Genomic DNA, 23,066 nt, shown 5'->3' with positions numbered 1-23,066 from the left:
AAAGAAAGAAAGTTGATTGTCACTCAGTTAAATGTCAGAACACACATATATTAACACAAAATCAATTAATAAATAGATGACCAAAAAGAAGTAATACTAATTCAAATGACGATTTTTAGGATTTATCCATACAAGTTACTAGTTATGTACAAAAATTCAACGCAATAATCAACAAGCCTCACAACGAATTATTAACCGACACAAGAATTAAAACAACATAATGATAGTACCGTACCGTCTAATAAAGAACATAAAAAAAAACAAAACAAAAAATTTCATTTTCATAATCACATTTAATTACAAGAACCGAAATGCTGCTTAAAAAGCAGCAACTTTAATTGTTTTCAAAATAGAGGAAATGATATTCCAGGTAGACGGAGTGAGGTTGGCAAATTATTCCACACCATCGGTCCAGCAACAGCAAAATTTCTTTTACCAATCACCAAACGGGTTTGAGGAACGTCCAGCAAATTCCTATTATTGGATCTCAATCCTGGATAACCAGACGTTGAATCACGTTTAGTCAATCTACCGACCAAGTACGGAGGAACACGCCCGTTTAAAACTTTGAACATCAAAACAGCAATCTTTTAGATAATTCTCTTTTCAATCGGAAGCCAGTGCAGATCCAATAAAATCGGCGTTACATGATCAGATCTAAAACCTCCGACAACTAGCTTGGCCATGCGATTTTGAATTGACTGTAGTTTGGAGATTTCCAACATGGAGACACCGTAAAAAAGGCTGTTGCAATAGTCCAGCCTCGAGTGAATAAACGCGTGAGCCAAACTCTTTAGGGTAATCTCATTAAGTGAATTTTTTATAGCCCTCATCATGCGAAGTTGTTAGCGACTTTATGTGGCACTCCATTGTCATATTACCATCGAATACAACACCAAGATTACGAGCAACTTGACATAATTCAATCTTACTGTTGTTAATCTCAATCGAAGTGAAATTTAATTTGTTTATTTGCTGCCACGTACCAATTGGCAATAACTGGGTTTTGCATTGATTCAATTTGAGTTTGTGCTTGATCATCCAAGAATCAATCGCCTCCATGCACCGACCAAATTTGTCAACAAGAGCTTGAAATGAAGTAGCTGGACCATTGACAATGATTTGTATGTCATCTGCAAACCCATGATGCTCGAACCTGAATGAATCAATGATGTCGAAAACGTCAGCAGTGTATAGCAAAAACAGCAGCGGTCCAAGTACTGAGCCTTGCGATGCACCATGCTTTACTTCCTGAACAGATGATAAAACATCTCTGCGTAATATCTGTTGTTTTCGCGTTTTTTGAGAGATATGATTCGAACCAAATAAGAACAACACCTGAGATTCCAAAACATTGACGTAGCTTTCCAAGTAAAATCTCGTGATTAACACAATCAAAGGCCGCACTAATATCAAGTAATGCCAAGATTGAGATATTTTGATCATCAATAGCAGCAAACAACTCAGATGAAACATCTATCAGTGCAGTCTCAGTTGAATGAAATTTTTTAAATCCTGACTGACATTTTGGTAGCAGATCATTATGATTTAAATAACAAATTAGCTGTTTGTGGAGAATTCGTTCAATAACTTTTGACAAAAATGTTAGATTTGACACCGGTCTATAACTTGATAAACTATTCTTGTCTAGTGTCTGCTTTTTTAACATCGTAACAACAATTGAATATTTAAAAGCCATCGGGAAATGCCCATAAGTTAAACATGCATTTACAAAAACAGTCAAAAACGGAAGAATCAGATGAACGTATTTTTTAAGTATTTTAGTTGGCAAATCATCCAGTGGGCACGACTTTGTTGGTGAATCCAAAATAACTTGACGAATCTCATCACTGGAACAGCACTGAAATAATGAAAGTTCAGCACATTCACTCATCCGATTGTTTGAAACAATAGGCTCTTTGATACAAGGCATCGTCTCTAGTATGTTGTCAACCTTATCTTTAAAAAATTGAGCAAAATCATCAGAATTTAACTCATCTGACATGTTAAGCGAATCAACAGAATTCATCTTGCATAAAACCCTGTTAATTGTCATCCAGAGTTTCTTTGGATTGGAACATTTATTCAATCATATTTCTCCAGTAGGCTTTCCTTTTTTCTGAGAGCAATGACTGTTTCTTCAACATAGCATCAACGAACCTTTTCTTGCTAACATCTCCAGGATTAAGTCGATAAGCTCTTTCAAGTCTTCTGCAGCGTAGCTTAGTCTGCCTACACTCTTCATCGAACCAAGGCGAAGCAGCATTGTTTCTAGTCATCTCATAGTGTTTCGGTGCAACAATATCTATAATATTTTTAACTTCTTTTTTGTAAAGATCAAATAAGTATTCAGGATCATCTGATTTAAAAGGTCCATTAATAGGTGAGTTTATTATTAACGCGGCAAATTTATCAAAATCCACACGATTCCATGAACGAACCAGTCTTTTCTTTCTAACAAAATAATTTAGCGGAATCGAAAAACATACTTGGACCAGACCATGATTGGAATAAATACCATATGAACCTACGGTACATGAGGACACAGGCAATTCCATTGAGGATACCACTAGATCCAAGATACCACCGTGTACATGGGTAGTTTCCTTAACTCTATTTTCAAGGTTAAATGCATGAAAAACATCTACCAACCGGATTGAATGAGTATCTCCAACTTTTTCCAAATGGACATTCAAATCCCCCGTAAGAATGACATAGTCCGCCAATAACAAAATCTGCTCCAAGAGTGATGTAAGCTCATCAAAAAATGCAGGAGTAATGGGTACAGAACCCGGTCGATAAACTGCCAATAACAGAATCGTTTTTTTACCGCACCAAAATTTAATAGCAAGTGATTCAAAGGAATTTACCACTGGTAATTCTATTTTTTAACCTTGAAAACATTCTTAAAATATACAATTATTTCTCCATGATTAGGGTCGTGTGGGCGCAAATAATCCATAAATGAGAAGCCATAAGGCATAGCCAATTTCACAGAAATATCATCAGATGATCCATGCCATGTTTCGGTCAGTACACATATATCTAAATCATTTGATAACAAATCATGAATTATATCATATTTTGACCGAATGAATCTAATATTAAGCAATCCCAAATTTAATCCGGTTTGGTAGCAGGCCTTGGATATCTCACTATTCTCCATTGCCCGACCACACCTCTGACCCGATATAAAAAATGACTATCTTTAGATTTCCGCGTTTTTGCCTCAAGAACCAATTTTTTAAGTTGCAGACGCTGGCCCGTTGTAAGGTCATCACTAATCCTCACTTCCCTCATTTTTTCATCCAGCAGCGCTAATCTGAACAATCTTCTCATAACCAGGACTTTTGCAGAAAGGTTGATAAACATAACAATCACTGGACGCGGGGGAGACGATACGCTTGGCTTTTTACCTTGTCTGAATATTTTCAATATGTCCTCATCTTTCAGAGACTCGTCTGTTAAGGACCTTAAAAAGCCAAGAACATTACCCCTATCTTTAGCAACATCCAAGTCTTCGCTGAAATTAAAGAGAACTATGTTGTTCTCACGGGCCTTAACTTCATTTGCCACTTCAATTGTTCTGCGAACAGAGATGACCTCTTTACTAACTACGTCGAGGTCCTTTTTTACCACATCGAAAAATGAAGTACTGATCATATTTCTCAAAGTAGCAGCCTCGTTATCGACAATTTTAGAATTACTCTTTACCACGTCTGACCAAAACTTGGTGATATCGTTTTTCAAGAAATTAATAGACTGGCTAAGTTTCTCGTCTAGTTTTTCTAACTGTTTTAGGTTCTCACCGCTTGACTCAAGCCTCAACTGCAGATTTTTCATCCCAATATCAATGGAATCAAACGTTTTAAGACTAGAATCAATGGATTCAAATTTTTCGTTAAGCATCTGCAAAAGACCTTTAAAACCATCAGCATGTTTCACGCAATTATCACAATAAAATTTCATGTTTTTACTTTTGCTAGCATATTTCACCAATTCATCATATAAGTCCGAAGGCTCGATTTGAACCACCGCATCACATACACAACATAATATGTTATCATCCTTTACAGAAGCAGATCCCGGAATTGACTGACTTCTCTGAGATCTTGTTTTAGACATGTCTTAATCGAGCACACAAACGAAGTCTATGGAGAAAATGCAGTGGTAGATACAGGTCTTTAGCACGATGCAGCAGCTGCACTGTCGAAGCCGTTTCAGCGACAGCCAAGGTAGTTTTATATTCTGCAACAACAATGACCAAAATTTTCTTTCAAATCACTGTTGATATTCCAGACAAAATAACAGAACAACCGAAACAATGCAATACGTCTAAAAAACAAGGAGTGATAGCTTACAATTTAACAGAAACGTATTTACTTAAGATTTAAACTAAAAAATTAAATTAGTTGCTTAAGTTCTAAATTATTCAAAGAAACAAAAATATATTAATAATCATCTCTAATTAACCTATCAATTAAACCTAATTTGAACAATATGCACTCTGAAAAAACGCCGAAATTTAAGAAAAATTACGAAAAATCAACAATCAATATATATATATATATATATTCCAATTGAATATATATGTATGTATATATATATATATATATATATGTGTGTGTGTGTGTGTGTATTGGTAAAAAAAAAATATATATATATAAATATAAGGTTTTCGGATGGACATGTCTGGTTGAATATTACCCCTCATTTAGTAAACCCCGAAGTTTACATCAGTGCCGGTCTTAAAAGGGGGGCGAGACCGGGTAACTGGGGGCGCCTATGCAGTCTGCAAAATAAACACTAAATATTTTTTTATAATAAAAATAATTTGAAAATAGATTTAGTTAAACTTACATCTATTTTCAACATAAAATAATTTTTTCGTGGAAATTAATTTATTTTTCATACTAATAATTTGTTAGAAATACTTTAATCCAAAAATTTATAAATTTTATCATAATTTTTTCAAATGTTTCTGTAACTAAAATTTATTTTTTGCGCTCTTATTCTTTGCGGTGCTACATTTTGTGTCTCACCTAAACTCATTTTTGATTATTGCAGGTTTAGCGATATTTTGACGGGCGTACTTTTTATTGGTTAAATAATTTACGATTTGGTAAATCATGATATGAAACTTGTTGAGAAACTAAAATTGAAAGTTTTAAAGCAATCCGACACCAAATAGGTAGCGTGCAAGATGCTTAAATTAATATATATGAAACTAGTACCAAGACTCCTGACATTGCACACAAAGCACTTTTATTAACAAAACAATTAAAAAATTATAGTTTTCAAATTTCTTTAATTGCTTGGTAGAGTGTACTTTTTCAAATAAACGTTGTTAGTAAAGCGATGCAAGCCAAAGACATTGATCTGTTACAGTGCACTTAAATGCTTAAAAAATATATGAAGTATAAAGAAAATTACAGAATGTTTGGCTTCAAACAAGCAATGGTTTATGCTAAAGAATTAGCTGAAAACTTTAACTTTTAACGTACATTAAAACCAATGAAGAGGGTGCGACGAGCGAAATGTCATTTCGATGAAAACACCGCTGACGAACCAATCCATGATCCAGAGAAGAAACTATAAGTGGAATTTGTTTAACCCCTTATTAGACACGTGTCTATCATCAATTAAAAAAACTATTTAAACAATTGGTTAAATATGTAAATGTATGGGTTATTATTTAGTTTGGATAATTTGCCCATCATGTGTGAACCTTTGAAATTGTGTAAAGGTTTGCAAGAAAAATTAACCGTTTGTCCATTGTCTGATATTGATGGTGCTTTGGTATTTGACGAACTAATAAGTATTCAGTTTTTATTATTAAAGATAAAATAAGTAAAATGGAAGTTGAAAAAGTTGAAAAAAATGACATTGTATTGAATTTTATTAAAGAACATTTTTTACAAGAGTTATATCCAAACAAATGGATTGTTCTGCGGTTTCTTCTTACAATACCTTGTCGGATTGCAAGTCCGAACGATTAAAACTAACAATTCTCAACGTGTCCAGTCTATCCAAACGAATACTATTCTTCTCTTTTCCTGCTCACTGCTCTTTCTGGTTTAGTGTTTTCTTACATAAATAAGCGCTACCGCAACAACCAGTAACTGTTGCAAGTGGGAACGTAGCATTTCTAAACTGAGCTAATTAAAACATATTTGAGAAACACTATGTTGCAAGTTATCAATCGAGCAAAAAATAGCAGAAAATTTATATTTTTCACGCTTGATTTTTCACATTTTTTACAAGAGTTATATCCAAACAAATGGATTGTTCTGCGGTTTCTTCTTACAATACCTTGTCGGATTGCAAGTCCGAACGATTAAAACTAACAATCCTCAACGTGTCCAGTCTATCCAAACGAATACTATTCTTCTCTTTTCCTGCTCACTGCTCTTTCTGGTTTAGTGTTTTCTTACATAAATAAGCGCTACCGCAACAACCAGTAACTGTTGCAAGTGGGAACGTAGCATTTCTAAACTGAGCTAATTAAAACATATTTGAGAAACACTATGTTGCAAGTTATCAATCGAGCAAAAAATAGCAGAAAATTTATATTTTTCACGCTTGATAAAAGATTTTGCTGATAAAAAATTAGAAAAGTTACATTTTAATAACTTTAATCAATGTTTACTGATTTGATTTAAAGAATTTGCTATCTGTGTAATAAAAACGTCTGTTGTGAAATTCATCTAATTGTGTTGCATTGCTCATTTATATACTTGTTCTCAATAAAACACATCCTTAAAAAATTCAATTTAATACATATTTTAAAATTAATTAAAAACTTTCAACCTAATATCTAAAATTTTTAGGTATTGGCCTTGCTTGTACTCGTTTGTTAATGTCAAGCTAACTACCTTCCATTTGTAATATCAAATTTTAAAATTTTATGAATAAATACGGAAACTAAAGAGTGACACCAGACCTTAAAACCCACTAAAAATGTTCGCGATTGCTTTTGAGGGCTAAATAGTATTCGCATTCTAAGTACACGGTGGTCATATAACAAAATATAATGAAATAAAAATAACCAAAGTATCTAGAAGTCTGAAATCTTAAAAGGAAGCACGACACAAAATCACCAGAGCGTGGAAACAGCGTGGAAATAATCAACCACAACAACAATCCATATAATCTAAATATTGCAGAATCTTTGCTTTTTAAGCAAAGACGTCCAGCAATAACCATCCAGCTATTGAAGTTCTGCCGTCTAAAAGAGTGAAAAGCGGCTAATGATGGCAGTGTAGCAAAGACATCAATCAGACCAGAATATTATAGAGAGATAACTTACCAGGATTCAAATATTCAGCACGGATGATTGCAAATGGTTGTCGAAAAAAGCTTTTTATTTTGTATTATATTAATTATATACTTAATTGTTGTAAATAATAAACAAATATGAAACAGAAATTTTGTTTATGAACTTAAACTCGAGAATGAATTGAAATTTGTTGTACGAAAAATTTAAAAACTGAACTGTAAAACAAGCTGATGTTTTCTGGCATTGTTTGAATAAAAAAAAGACCTTTTGCTCTTCAGTATAAAGTCAACGCTACCAGGAAGTTTTCAATTTATTTTACTATTTTATTATATTATAAAAATCCGGGAAAGAAAAATAAAGAAAATGGCCAAAAACACAAAAAGTGCCGCTTTCAGGAAAATTAATGTTGACCAGTACGAGGAGGAGCAGTACATCGAGGAGCAGCTGGCCGATGATTCTGCCACCGGACCGAACAATGCGGAAGTACAATCGCTGCTGGCCAAGTAAGTAACAAACAAACAAATCTAATTAATTAATTTCATTTCAGACGAAGGAGTACCTCGTCTGTCGCAAGATGTCTATGCTGCGTGACAACTGTAGAGGTTGCAAATCTATAAATTCAATTATCAGGCAAATCAGCAAACATGTTACAATGCGTCAATCAATCAATATCCTCTACCTACTCTACTTCTACTCGAATCATATTTTAAATTTAATATATTTTATAGTATATATAATAATATATATATAATTTATATTTATACAGATAAAATAAAAATTAATGTAATTTTTTAAACATGTTTTTCCATTTTGTTTTGGTTGAGTAAAGGCAATAAATAACAAAATAAAGTAAACTAAATAAAATCAAAGGTAATTGTGAAAAAATAAATCACCTGATCATCAGTTTCTTTAGTAGTTTGGGAAAGACTTGTTGAATTGTTTGAGTTACATATGTTATTGTTATTTAAATGTAAATTATTCAGGTTATATTTTTCAACTTCAAATTATATAAGTTTCGTGTTATTGGTTGAATTTTTTGGAAGAAAATCAAATTTCTTGTATATTTATTTTGTTAGCTAAAAGCAATAGTAACAGTTTTTTCCACAAGTATTCTAGAAAAAATTTGTATGGTTGGTTGTATATAATCTATAATCATGAATAAAAGTTTTTAAATATAATTATAATATGATTAACAATTTGAATAACTCGCTGGATATTTGATCTTGCAGAGGCAACAACATTGATGCTCTCATCACTGCCATCTCTACCCCGCCTGTCAATACAAAGAACCAGGCTGTCAAGGTGAAGAACAGTTTGATCATCTCCCTACTTTCAAATTATTCTTGGTTTTATTTTTGGTTTTGTTACAGGACAAAGCCCTTGAATTAGTGATGAAGGTGATGCTGTCTTTCAAAACATCTGAAATAGATGGTGCTGTTTCGAAACTTGACGAGACAAAACTCGACACATTGATGAAATACATATACAGAAGTTTTGATAAACCATCTGAGAATAGTAGCGCATCTCTTCTCATCTGGCACGATAAGGTTCTTACTCTTTCAACTGTTTGAAGTTTCATCCATCCATCAATTTCATTGCTTTTGTTTTAAATTAATTTTCCTTTCCATTCATTCATTTTTTTATAGAAAAATTTTTTAACTTTTTCATTCATTCGCTCATTCATTCATTTGTTCAAGTTTAAATAATTGGCCAAGTGATTTTGTTCATACCCCCATAAAATTAGCAGCAACAACTTTTCTGATCTCTGAATTTTATCAAATTCTCTGAAGGTGATTAATAAATAAATACACAAATTTAGTGGATAACTTGATAACTTTTTTTGAATTAACGTTAGATATGCCACATGCCATTTAAATTAATTAAACAACACACCAATTATAATCACGGGCAACAACACTAATTAATAACTGACAATCACAAAAACACTGGCAGGTGTTTGCAAAGACAGGTGTCGGTAGTATAATAAGAGTTTTGACTGATAGGAAACGTGTGTAAAACTCATTCCAGGCAACTCCATGGCCAACACGTGATGACATTTTGAAAAATTATTTTGTGGTTACATACAGTCACTTGAAACATTTGAAATTTAATTTGATATAATTATATATTAAATTTGGTTGTCACAGCAAATTATGTTTTTTGGTTTGCCTCGTTTTATTTCACCATCAGCAGTTTACTTTATTTTACAATGTTGTTTGACTCCACCATCAGTTGTTTCTTCAGATATGCATACATGTCATATTGAATATGTTTAATTGTTATCAAAATAAATTGAAGAATAAACTGCCAGATTGTATGCATTTCGGTTATATATTTCTGTAGTAGATGGGTGGTGTATGGTGTATAATATTTATGCATGCAAATAGGTTTATCACATTAAATCTAATTTTTTTATATATAATACAAATAAATTTAACATGTAAATATATAGTAGGCATATTACATATCAAATATAAACACACACACTATATATATATATATATATATATATATATTTTCATAGACGTACTAATACAAAGTAAGCAAAATGAATTTAAAACCTCAGTCTACACCAAAGCAACAAACAAAGGTTTATGCCTCAATGACAATAGCGAATGTTGTCAAATATATCTAGAGAGCACGATCTCTGCCTTTGTAAACTGAGCCTATACGCACTCTTCTGATATAGAAAGCAGGAGAATAGAACTAGATGGAATCACTTAACTACTCACTAATAATGGATATAAAAACTCCATGATCTAGAAAATAATAGAACGCAATGAACAAAAAATCAACAACAACGACAACAATGCAACCAACAATAGTAACAAAAATAACATAGTAATATACTATAAGAATCACATGTCAACAGCTTTCGAACAGGATGAAAAAATTATGAAAAGAATCATAAAAAATAACGTCCAAGCAGCCAACAAAAACGATAGTATTAAACTACGAATATACTACTCCAACCAAACAACGTTATCTCTTGTGATGAAGAACAACTGAACTAGTAAACCAGAATCGATAATGGATCATAGCCATCTAATATATTTGTTCAAATGTAATATTGTTGAGTGTGGACACCATAATTTTGAATATATTGGTTTGACGACGACAAAGTTATCGAGAAGATTCATGATGCACGTACAAAATTACTAGGTAAATCTTGGACCGCAATGTTGAAATCTAACATTGCAATAACAACCATTATAATTTACGACTAGCCGAATCAATACTTTTAGAACAAAGACATCCGATAATAAATATTCAACAACGGGCAATTGGAATCCTTCCTACTAATAAATTTAGAAACAGAGGATTCGTCGATAATGAAAACACGTAAAAGTGTTATATTGGACGAAGTTGAAGATTGCAAAACTAATTAAATGAGCGTTAAGTATTCACTTAAAACAAACAAGGAATCAACAAAGTAGAATATTTGAGCATCTGGACACATACACAACATCAATTTGAACACCGAAGATGGTATAGGAACACCGAAAAAAGCTTTTTTTGTTCTATCATGCATTAAACAAACAAAAATTTTGGTTTTGAACTCAAGAAACTTGAGAATGATTTACGATCAACATTTAGAAAAATTGAAAAGTTAAACAGGAAGTTAACTAACGCCAAACATGCTGTGATTTTCATCAATAATTGCATTTCTGACAGTCTTAATCCAATATATATATATATATATATATATATATATATATATATATATATATATATATATATATATATATATATATATATATATATTTATATAAGACATGTGTGCGCGTAGTAGGGTTACACGTTTTATGAGGATGCGTGTGATGTGTTTACGGTGTGCTTATAAACGCATTTTTATATAAAAAAAAAAACTGGTGTAAGCAAAAAGAAAAAGTGGATTTTCTACGTTATGAAAAAATTGAAGTTTCTATATGCTCCAAAGAGAAATTATTTAATAATCATCAGAAAAGTCATGTTAACAAAAAAAGATGTATCTTCATGATTGGGAAGTTGATATGTATTCATCGACAATTTCGTACAAAGTCTTCAACTGCTCCTGCATAACGATTTTAAACGGTTGATTCAATTTTTTATATTTGAAAAGCTGGTTTGATTACCCATTATTAAAAATATTCGTGCCAGACGACAATCACCAAATGTGTACATGGGCACCGGCTAAAATGAATGATCTGACTAAAACGCTTTCTACATATTATTGTATGTACGATACTGTTAACTGTTCTACTTTCCATGGCATTGCTTATACAAAGTTTTTTTTATATTTGTAATTAATTTGTACTTAAGATTAACTTGCGTGCTGTAACTAACCATGCTGCTGACAAATTCAGGTCTAGATTTCTGAATCAACTTGACTGAATTGAAAATATCAATTTCTTTAGTGGCTTCGTATTTATCGATGGTGTTCAAAAGAGCACAGAACAAACCACTTCTCTCTGCTCCATTCCTGCAAAAAATCCAGTGATATATCAGTATTTCTCAAAACTTGAATTAGGTGGAGTTATTTGAGTGGGGCTATGACAGGTACATTAAGTTGAAGACATTTGTATCACTTCTGTGGTTTGAGAAATGACGGGGTGGGTGAATTCTGATTGACACTCAATTCTAAAGCACACTCAAGTTACAACAATACCTGTGTGAAATAATTACATCTAAAAGAATAACTTACAGACAATGAATAAGAACGGAGGGATTGGCGCTTCTCTGCAAACATTTGGAAACTTCGGATACGAGCGTCAACAGCGCCATCTTTTTTTCCCCTGCACTTATGCCTTCCTTCCAATTATTTACACGAATATGTCTAACGTCGATGGCCGAGGGGTCTGAAGAAATTCGCTTCGAGGATATGCGAGTGTCGTTTAGAGGCTCCATTTCAATGCATTGATTGGAGAATGAAAGGTAGTTGGCAGGCGATACTTCGCAGGAGTTCGAGGAGGAGGAGGAGGATTTGAGGGAAGAGCTCTGCAGGGAGATGAAAACAGTCACTGACCACTAATAAAAAATAATATTTCATCACTCTGCATACAATTAAAATTAATACTTCAACATGTTTTAAAATGTGTACAATAGATTTAATAAAAATTTTTAAAATAAAATTTGTTGAAATGAGAAACTTGAAATGTACATATAACATTTCTCTTGATAAATGAACCGACAACATTATTTTCGTCCTTCACTATGCATTTATAAATATTCAATAAATTATTGCTATACTAATAAATACTTGAGATAAAATTGTTTGTAAGAATTCGATGACCTTCGTATGTTTGAAATAGTTTCAACTAATTTAAACATAAGAAAGAATATATCCTAGCTTCCTAAAATTGACTTACAAACAGAACTTCGTTGTAACAAAGAGTACCTTATTTATAGAAACTTCAGAAACTTTTAAGCTTGACACAAAGACATCTTCACTGGAGATTTCTCCAGTGTTCAAGATGGTGAGTGGGCCAAATGATAACGCTTGTCCATCTGAAGGCCAGTAATTCTGCACGGGAAGATCAAATATTGTTGAGGTATACAGTATCATAAATATCAAAATTTAAAACGGAAATATTAGGTCCAGCAAAATAATTTCAAATCAAAATTTTCAAAATCTAATCCTCTAGTGGTTACGGGGACATCCCACCATAACAAATTCTAACACTAATTTTGTTTCGTTTTTTTTTTGTTTATTTAATTTTATACAAATTAAATGTATTCCAGTTTATATAAAAGTTTAGAGCATTTCTACAACTATGCAATAACCTCTGAAAACTCAAATAGTTATGATGAAAAACTGGGAAAAAACTGCAGTCACCTACTTGTTCATCTGGCAAGCACTCATTGAGCATGACAATAGCACAGCAGTTGTACTGTTTCACTAAGGCCCAAAACATGTTCTCCGTCGACTTCATCGGCATGTGGGTAACGATGAACTTGTCTTGTTTCTTGAAGCCCTGCACATTTTTAAAATAATTTTTGATGGCAAAGTAGTTGATGACTTAAATGAAAAATATATGTTTAATTGAAAACACTCAAAATTTAATATCAAGCAAAAAATGAAGCGTGCATTCATATAAAAAAAATATCGTACCTGAACGAATATAGCGTTTATGTAATTTTCATCAAAATCATTTTCTCTCAGGTTATCTACTTTAATGAAAGGCTTGAAATCGTCAACTGAAAATATTATTGAAATAAAAACAAACAATTTCATAACCTAGTATAGTATTAATTAATTATTTATTTATTAAACTATTTAATAAAATTATAAAGATACCTGGTAATATTTTTGAAAATCTATTTTTATTCCTATTCGCCGGATTTGTACCATGAGTGAAATTTCTGGGTAGGTACATGGGCTTCAGGGCTTCAAGCAACTTCAATGTTTTAATAAAAGAATTTATAAAAATACATATTTAATATTTCAACTATTTAACTTTCGGACCTCATGTTGGAGTTTCAAACTGCAATCGCCCGCATGGTTAGGAGTTTCGAGGGTCAGAAATCTTTCTTTGAAGTCTTTCTTTGTTGAAGAAACATCTCCGACCAGCAACTTCTCTATGACTGCTGCATATGTGAACAAATACTGATCCTGAATAAATAATTTGACAAAAAAAATTGAACAATCTTGCAACAAAAATTTGCATCTCAAACACACTTGCATACACTTTCCTAGAAATTCTACATTAGTTATAACTTTAAGTTTTATAAAAAAATAATGGTGCACAATTTCACAGAGTTAACTGAGCTGAACATCAATGTATAACGAATATATTACTAAAAAATGTAAGCTTATCACATTTGATATAAATTGATAAGATAACCAACAAATTTATCTGATTGAAATTGACATGTAACTCGTTTTTTGAAGATTAAAAATTTGTTTACATTTATTTTTACCAAATGCTTTGAAATTTTACTAAAGCATATGGCCTAGGTTTGAAATTTTACTAAAGTATATGGCGTAGGTTTGTAATAAAAATTCAAATTGCCATTCATGTTAGAAAACACATAAAATCGGGTGAATTTATATAATTTTCTATGTAAAATTTTCAATGTTTCTCTGTTACAGCCATAATTACAGAAACTTATAGAAATTTCAGTTCAGCCCCGCTTCATCGTGATTAGTGTTTGCTTTTTCCATTCTGAATCGCCAATTGTTGTAGTATTGTTCTTTTATCTTAGATGTACCAGCGTTAGCGCTAAATTCAGAATTCTATATATTTCTAACTTTTTCATGATTTCTATGATTTGACTCATTATCATAATGTAAAAAAAGATTGTCTGTCAAAGATTTCCTTGAAAATTATTGAATACGGTTGACGAGTTGGCTTATACAATGGAAATGCCTATTCACATTTTGCGCTGTTGTTAATGACACGGTTCGAATATTGTCTGTCCAAAACTCGAAGACTACCACAAGTTTCGTGTGCTTGATGATAGGTCTCTTGTGGATATAAAATATGTGCGTGTGAGCGTCGTGTGGTGTGAATGCAGAGCCTTTGTAGCACAAAAGTTCAATTCTTACCAAGCGAAGAATGATTTGTAAACAGCCGCTTAATAAGTGAAAAAATTATTTGGTTGGAAATTTTAAAGCAAGATCAGTCGCATGTTTATAATTTGCATAATTAAACAGTTTTGATATTTATGGGCCGTTCTATTACGTTAGAATATATTTCTTTATTTCACAAAGAAAAAAATTTATAACTATTACAAATGATTTATTCATGATTTTTTATGCAAATCGCAAAAAATTCTTTGTAAATAAGAAATTTTTGAGAAAGATAATAAAATATAGATCAGAACAAAAATAGTAATGTAAAGTCTAACAAGAATCCATTGACTTAATAACTTACACTTGCAATCAATCGATCAATCAACTAGCTTATAAAGCGCTATTTCCGCGATGTTCAGCAGCGCTCTTCAATGAATTTTGAAAACAGATGGGTCTTGAGATCCGCTCTGAACTTCGCACTTCGCAAGTGATGGAGAAGTAGTTAGAGAAGTAGGTAGAGAGTTCCAGTTAAATTTGAAATTTCATAAAAATTGTATGGTGACCGAATTATCATTTCAGAATAAAAAATAATGGAAAAACGCATATAATTTTAATGAACAATTAATGTAATCTCACCACAACTTGAACCATAGCCATCCTCCTCCTCCTCATCCTGTCCACATGAAACCTCACATCGATGCAGCCCTCCTCGGCAGCTTGCTCCAACAAAATACCGATAGCCAGTAAAGTCCCTGTCCGTCCAACTCCAGCACTTTTTAATTTTTAAACATTTGTCGTAAAATTTCATTCCAGTTAAAAAAATCTTAATTTAAAAATGAATCGATGCATAATGGGAAATGTCAAAAATGCCCTCAACATGTAACAATTCGAAAATTTGTTGGGTGCTACTAAACTAAATGTGCTGCTTACAATAACTTTGAATGATTCATATGTTGACCGGACTTTATCAAATTTTCCTAATTAATGTAATATTAATTGGCATAACAAAAAATTACAATGAAGAAAATAGACAACTTTCATATGATTATCATACGCTTGAACGCACCTGCAATGGGTTATGATTGGTTCTTCCATGGAGGAATTATTTTTAATGGAAGCCTCATAAAATTTTAGAATGGAAGAGCAGCTGTTTGGAACTCCTTTGTCCGGCCACTCAGTATAATGGTACTGTTTGACGCTTTTGCTTTCACCATCCTTATGTTGAAAGTTTCATTATTGCATGCATTTTTATTTGGTACGATATTGAAAAAAACATTTCAAGTTTGTCCGTTTAATGGTTTTAGGAAATGTAAATGTAAAAGTTTATTGTGAACGGTTTATTAAAATTTTCAACTGTATCTCAATAAGGACATTATCATAATCATAATTGCACAAAATTCCGACCACGCCTTAAAAATCGTTAGAAACAATTATATCTACCATCACAAAACAAGACCATTTTCGTTCATGCCAGGAAACAACACCGTTCAGTGTATTCACATCATTCCTACATTACACATCACTCCATCCAGGGTTCATATACTGCCATAGAAACCAACTTTTGTAAGATAATATTCTCATCTTGAAACAGTGTGCAATAGAAAAGTGAGAAGAGTTAATTTTTAGGAATTTTGATGCATGAATGTATCCATTCAAATAAATTTACCACTTCCTTCCAGGGTTCACTTACAAGGGCCTGCACTCCCACTAAACAAACATGCGTGCAAAAATATAAAATAACAGCAACATTTACCTACACTTCAATTAGTCATCTTCAGCTTACGTAATATTATTTTTAAAACACAATTGTCGAAAGAATTTAGAAAGTCATGCAGCCAGAGTTTTAAAGAACCTACACAATCGCTATGACTTTCAATCATTGTTGTTTCTTAAGCGTAATTATTATCGTTAGTGCTGGTAGTGGTTAACTATGTAAATAACGTTCAACGGTGGTCATATAATGTAATATATAATTTTGAGATATTCATATTAATATAAACATATATAATTATTATATATATATTATATTATAACTTCCTGTTTAATTTTTCGATTTTTCTAACCATTGTCAAAGTTTTTGAGTCAAAACCAAAATTTTTATTTATTTTAAGCATAATAAAAGATTTAAGCATAATGGAACAGAAAAACATTTTTCGGTATTCCATACCAATTGCCCACACTCGCCTTACATTTGAACAAATATATTAGATGGCTATGACCCATTATTGATTCTGGTTTACCAGTGCAGTTGTTTTTCATCACGAGATGACGTTCTTTGGTTGGAGTAGTATATTCGTAGTTTAATACTATCGTTTTCGTTTGCAGCTTGGACGTTATTTTTTATGATATTTTTCATGATTTTTTCAATCTTTTCGAAAGCTGTTGACATGTGGCTCTTATAATATATTACTATGTTAATTTTGTTACTATTGTTGGTTGCATTGTTGTTGTTGCTGCTGATTTTTTGTTCTTTGCTTTCTATTATTTTCTGGATCATAGAATTTTTATATCCATCACTAGTGAGTAGTTTAGTGATTCCATCTAGTTCTGTTCTCCTGATTCCTACATCAGAAGAATCCGTATGGGCTCGGTTTAAAAAAGTAGAGATCGTGCTCTCTAGATGTGTTTGACAACATTCACTATTCCCATTAAGACATAAAATTTTGTTTGTTGCTTTGGTGTATGTATACTGAGGTTTAAGTTCATTTTAGGCATTTTGTATTAGTACGTCTAGAAATGATAGTTTAATGTCAGATGTTTTTTCAGTTTTAAACTTAAATTTTGATGAATTTAGTCGTGAAAGTTTTTCTACTTGATCATCTTTATCATATGTAATAAATATATAGTCATTATATTTATATATTTGGCTTTAACTCTATTTTTTTAATGACATTTCTTCGATGTGTCCAACATAGAAGTTTACGAAGAGTACTCCAATGGAGAGCTCATTGCTATACCGTCTGTTTGCTGATTTAATGTGCTACACAAGCCATTGAAAGACTCGACATTATATTCGTAGCAGCGCCATTAATTCATCTTTTGGAATCGGTAGTGGTGAATGAAAGGAGTTGTATATTCTATCTATTATTATGTTAATTGTATATTCTATCTATTATTATGTTAATTGTATATTCTATCTATTATTATGTTAATTGTATATTCTATCTATTATTATGTTAATTGTATATTCTATCTATTATTATGTTAATTGTATATTCTATCTATTATTATGTTAATTGTATATTCTATCTATTATTATGTTAATTGTATATTCTATCTATTATTATGCTAATTGTATATTCTATCTATTATTATGCTAATTGTATATTCTATCTATTATTATGTTAATTGTATATTCTATCTATTATGTTGATTGCATATTTTATCTATTATTATGTTAATTGTATATTCTATCTATTATTATGTTGATTGTACATTCTATCTATTATTATGTTAATTGTATATTCTATCTTTTATTATGTTGATTGTACATTCTATCTATTATGTTAATTGTGTCTTCTACGAGGACATCTGTATAAAGTAACTCTCATCCAAAATGATATTTCGGCGTTACTGTATGGTTTTGCTGTAAATAATAGGTCTATGAATTATTTACTTGATTTTAGGTTGTGGCTATTATGGGTGTAGGTTGTAATTATTTTATTGTGCATTTTTGCAATGAGGTAAGTGATCGCAAATTTTTGGCTGGTTATTGGTCGTAGATGGTTGTTGGCTTGGCTTCATGCGTCTTGACAGTACAGTAAGCATATCCTGGTTCATATTCGCCTGTGAGTATGGTTATTTTTTCTTCTGTTTTATCATTCATTCTTCTAATGGTTTCGTTCCATTTTGTCTCGAGCATAGCAGTTGGATCACTCACTACTAATTTTGATGAATTTGTTGGTGTTACCAAGAATGCTGTTCAGTTTGTCGTTGTCATTTCTGTCCATAATTACATCCATTGCAGTTTTGCCAGCTTTTCGGATTATAATGTTGTTGCTGTGTTTTAAAGTTGCAACAGCATCAATCAATTCGTTTGTAAGAATCTTACTTTTGAAATTGCCTCTTAACTTATATATATATATATATGTGTGTCTTCTTCTTTATTTGCAGCATGAATTCGGAAAATAAGTTTATTTTGAATTTTAATAAACTAAACGTTCACCAAAAAACTTTAGTGAAAAAAATTGAAAAAACGAACTACAAACATATTAGTGCCAAACATTTGGTAGATTTTATAGAATATTGTATATATATATATATATATATATATATATATATATATTATTTATATATATATGTAATATGCGATATGAATTTTTAGCTTCCACGCTTATTAATTAGTACTTACAACTTACAATTATAACATACTAGAGCGTAATTATTTCGATTATCATTATAATTATAAGTATTATTATTATTATTACTGCGATGAATATAATCTTCACCGTTATTATTAATTTGTCGCGTAATGACTTAGTCATGACGACAATCTTTACAGGACATTATCATCAATAAGTACCAGCAGTCACGTCATGTTATTAGTGGCGTCTTAAAACAAAACGATTTCTAACTTTCTGAACGCTGAACTGCCTGACGATGTAGTCGTTGCATTTTTCCTGAGAAGTTAGTAGGATAGTGATGTCGTCAAAAGTGAGGTCACCAGACGGTTCGCCAAGCTTGTTTAAGAAGGGGAAGTATGGTGCACATTTAGGCTGCATGTAATTAAGTTATTGCAACTTTTAACAACATGCTAATAAACTAATAGTTATAATAAGAAAATAATAATAACTAAATAATAATATAATAATAATAATAACATTAATAATAACAAAAATAATCAAACAAACATTGTATAAAAAACACATACCGCACCGTCTTCAAATAAATTGGCCACCATGATGATGATGCTGCTATTTTGCTCCCACACCATCAGCCAAAAATCGTGGCAGGTCTGAGGCAGAGGACCTTGTTTGGTGTATTGTGAGGTGAGGTGTGTGGTGGTGTGAGATGATGTGCGATGGTGTGCGGTGGTGTGTGGTGGTGTGTGGTGTGGGGTGATAAGTTGTGGTGATGTGATGGTGTGTGTGTGGTGGTGTTTTGAGATTTGATGTGATGCGATGTGCTGACATGTTAAAAAAAAAAAACTCGAATTTTGACGAGTCTCAGAAACAAGTTAATCCAATCACGTACGTAACATGAAAGCAAACATACTTGCAAATATTTGTTTACAAAATAAAACGACACAGAAGTATCTTAAACTGAAAGTGAGGTTAAACCTTGCGTGGCAATGAAGGCGTTTTTTCTACTGTAACTCTGAAATTTAACGGTGAATAGTTACAAATGAAATAAGATTGATGAAAAGTTGAACTACGCAACCAACATCGATGTAGCTGGCATTGATGTAATCACAAGATGAGCCAATTAGTTTCACTCTGTCTTCGTTATCTTTGAATGAATGTTAAAAAAAAAATTTCAATAATGTTCAATAAATGTGTGATAAAAGTTAAATTATTCATTCAAAAAGTCCTTAAATTTTATAAAACGTAACAAATGTTTAGTATAATTTTTTAAAATACAACTTCTTGAAATTAGGTGAATTTAATTTTTAGCTATTCAATTTTTTCAATTTAAAAAAGATTACATTAGGTTTTTAAAGCATGAAGTTTATTAAATTTATTTAACAAAATTTACTGGTTTAATTGAGCCAGTGTTGTAAAAAAGCCGATTATAATCGAAAGTATATTTGACTGCATGCTTAGCTACGTTTCATTAAATTTCTCAAAAGTTTCCCAATAGATTAAATAATTTAATTGTAAAAATAGTAATATATTTCAATAATATTTGAATGAATAGAAGAACATTTGAATCGAACAACGAAAACGAACATGGTAGAATATCCATGAATCGGTTTTTGGAAGCGTTTTCAACCGCTTCGCTGCAGCTTTTGATTCGTGGTGGGTTGACAGGAGGAAGAGACTGCAAATGATTTTAAAATAGCATTACTTTCCACATCAGCCAGATGCGTCTATTACTTATCGTCAACATCTTTAAAAAGAATATTCTCTACTGTTTAAAATCTTTGAAAAAGTTTTTGACAGAACAATTTTTAAGCATTTGAAACTAAGTATTAAGATTGAAACGGGAAAATATGATTACTGTTATCAAATTTTTGAACGTGTAAAAATTTTTAAAAATATTTTTTAATTTTTATTTGTTTAGCGTAAAGTGACAGCAAATTCATTGAAATGCAACAATGACGTGGGCATTCTTGATAAGTTCGGCACCAAAAGAAACTTAATGAAATTATAATAATGAAATGTCACCTTAAATTCATCAAAAAATAAGCTTTTGTTTGATTTTCTATCTCTCAGAAATTGTAAAAGGTTGGCCACTTTTATTGGATTAGGAGCAGGTTCCGGGAAGTCAACAGTCCTCTCCTGGATAGCCTCATTTTCGTAACCTACGTCAAATAGTTTTATTGTTCAAATTAAGTCGCATTATAAAATCTTATTCAATTTAGTTTTATAATAATAAATGTCATTGTCATTTCTTTGACAAAATGCGTTTAATATTTACCTCCAAAGACTGGATGAACCGGTTTACGAGATCTGTAAAATTAATCAATCGCAAGTTCAAAAGTAATCACAACTTAATCAAATGGTTCGGCATAAATTAATTCATTGTCGTTTTTTCAATAAAATCATCTTACTTTTTTGTTAACAACAAAACAATGAATATGATAGCAGCGATCAAGAGACAAGCTCCTCCCAATCCAACACCAATTCCTATGGCTGTGCTATTTAGACTGGTTGCACCGGTACTGGCTACTTGCTGGGTGCCTGTGGCTGGGGTTGAAGTTGTTGTCGAACTTGTAGTAGTTGATTCACCTGATTCATGTGTTTCAACCGTAGAAAACTTTGTTGAGGTGGTGATTTCGGAAGTGTAAATAGTTTGAGCGGCAGTGATGGTGTGGTCAGCTGTAGTGGTGCTGGTAGTGTCGTTTTCAAGTGAATACGTGGCACTTATGATCAAGGCAACGAGCAGCAACGTTTTCCAAGCTGTGAAATGTATTTTGTTGAAAACTAATGCAAAAAATTGATTAAAAAAGTAAGTTCTTACCAAGATTTCCATGCTCGCAGTTTGTTAGCATTGTTTAAACTTTTCTAAAATTTTTACAACTGCGCGATATCAGATTATAATCAAATTAAAAGTTTCAAAAAGCTTCATGTTATATCAAACCAATTTTTTACCCATTATAATTATAATCTTTTAACGACGTGTATATTCCAAACTAAAAAAACTTCCTAGTTCACAAATAACTCCTTACATTTAATTATATTAATCATAAGAACGACAGCATAACAATAGATAGCTTCGTTCATTCATTTGAGGATCACTGAACGGGCCGTTATATACATATTTTACTTGAAATATTACAACTTAACCAACAAATTTTATAACATCTTTAAATTTTTTTACGTTCTTTGTTAACCACAGAACTCAGAGTTTGTTATATTTCTAATGAGACTAATAAAACGTGTTTAATTATAAATGTTGCAAAATATTTTGGAAGTGCTGTAAAATATTTTTAATACGCGTTAAATGTCTTGGATAATTTGTATTATTTCTCGTAAAACAAGCGGCAAGCGATTTAAATACTGAAAACTTAAGTTAATGTTGAACTCACAGAACACACAAACGCAGGCTGAGACAATTATTATAACCTTTGAAGTATCAATTATTATTAATGTACAAAGCTATGAATATTTAAATACTCGATTCACAACAGAAGAAAAAGGTCGTTTAGAAAGCCTGCATGCATACAATGTATGATGCAAAACTTTTTGGGACACAATGAGACAAAACACTAAGGCAAATAACAAATCACGCAAATTTACCGTCATATACACAATTTTTGAGAGAATTAACGATGCTTGTGCTACATTATTATATTTGATAATTAGTCACAATAAGTTTTGTAATCAATACAATTTATGTAAAATGTTAATAATTATTTGATATATTTACGGAAATAATTATTACTGAGGCGGCTGTGCTCGATGAGTCTTTAGAGGGACTTTTACTTTTTTGGTTCGAATAAAATGTTTTAATGAATTATTGTATTAAGCGAAACTAAAACTATCTAGAACTAACACCCATTTTTCGTTAACCGTTCAATCAACAAGAAAATCTAACGTTGATAAATGCAAAAAAAAAACGACAAAAGCTGTAAGGTTGGGAAGTTTGCTTTGCTCATTAGAAGTTAGGCGACGAATGTTATTGTCTGGG

General features: G+C 31.6%; 3 protein-coding genes across 3 annotated transcripts; 1 reads left to right on the top strand and 2 right to left on the bottom strand.

Moving 5' to 3' along the window:
• Positions 1-2,881: 2,881 nt before the first annotated feature.
• Positions 2,882-4,125, bottom strand: HELRODRAFT_160229 (hypothetical protein; the record flags this gene model as incomplete). Its single annotated transcript, XM_009017215.1, has 2 exons — positions 2,882-3,181; positions 3,292-4,125. The coding sequence occupies 2 exons, from the start codon at positions 4,123-4,125 to the stop codon at positions 2,882-2,884; spliced, it is 1,134 nt and encodes a 377-aa protein (XP_009015463.1).
• Positions 4,126-7,588: 3,463 nt separating this feature from the next.
• Positions 7,589-9,564, top strand: HELRODRAFT_105985 (hypothetical protein). Its single transcript, XM_009017214.1, has 4 exons — positions 7,589-7,783; positions 8,510-8,581; positions 8,650-8,826; positions 9,233-9,564. The coding sequence occupies exons 1-4, from the start codon at positions 7,643-7,645 to the stop codon at positions 9,293-9,295; spliced, it is 453 nt and encodes a 150-aa protein (XP_009015462.1). The 5' UTR covers positions 7,589-7,642; the 3' UTR covers positions 9,296-9,564.
• A 1,709-nt stretch (positions 9,565-11,273) lies between these two features.
• HELRODRAFT_160227 (hypothetical protein) lies at positions 11,274-21,927 on the bottom strand (the record flags this gene model as incomplete). Its single annotated transcript, XM_009017213.1, has 20 exons — positions 11,274-11,333; positions 11,606-11,741; positions 11,964-12,256; positions 12,657-12,782; positions 13,099-13,233; positions 13,371-13,456; positions 13,557-13,656; positions 13,725-13,871; positions 14,637-14,726; positions 15,411-15,546; positions 15,841-15,989; positions 19,349-19,489; positions 19,645-19,742; positions 20,054-20,090; positions 20,158-20,222; positions 20,663-20,753; positions 21,101-21,237; positions 21,354-21,385; positions 21,487-21,622; positions 21,897-21,927. 20 exons carry the CDS (start codon positions 21,925-21,927, stop codon positions 11,274-11,276), a joined length of 2,226 nt encoding a protein of 741 aa, XP_009015461.1.
• Between the last annotated feature and the right edge of the window lie 1,139 nt (positions 21,928-23,066).

Source organism: Helobdella robusta (genome assembly GCF_000326865.2).
Source record: "Helobdella robusta unplaced genomic scaffold HELROscaffold_2, whole genome shotgun sequence".
Taxonomy (NCBI): Eukaryota; Metazoa; Annelida; class Clitellata; order Rhynchobdellida; family Glossiphoniidae; genus Helobdella; species Helobdella robusta.
Note: the sequence above shows the minus strand (reverse complement) of the source record. Positions and strands in the feature narration are given on the sequence as shown.

Excerpts from the sequence above, each read along its gene's own strand:
- HELRODRAFT_105985 (XM_009017214.1), top strand. The coding sequence starts at position 7,643 with ATGGCCAAAAACACAAAAAGTGCCGCTTTCAGGAAAATTAATGTTGAC. Across the intron at positions 7,784-8,509 it reads TACAATCGCTGCTGGCCAAG|GGCAACAACATTGATGCTCT; the intron begins TAAGTAACAAAC and ends TGATCTTGCAGA. Across the intron at positions 8,827-9,232 it reads TTCTCATCTGGCACGATAAG|GTGTTTGCAAAGACAGGTGT; the intron begins GTTCTTACTCTT and ends AAACACTGGCAG.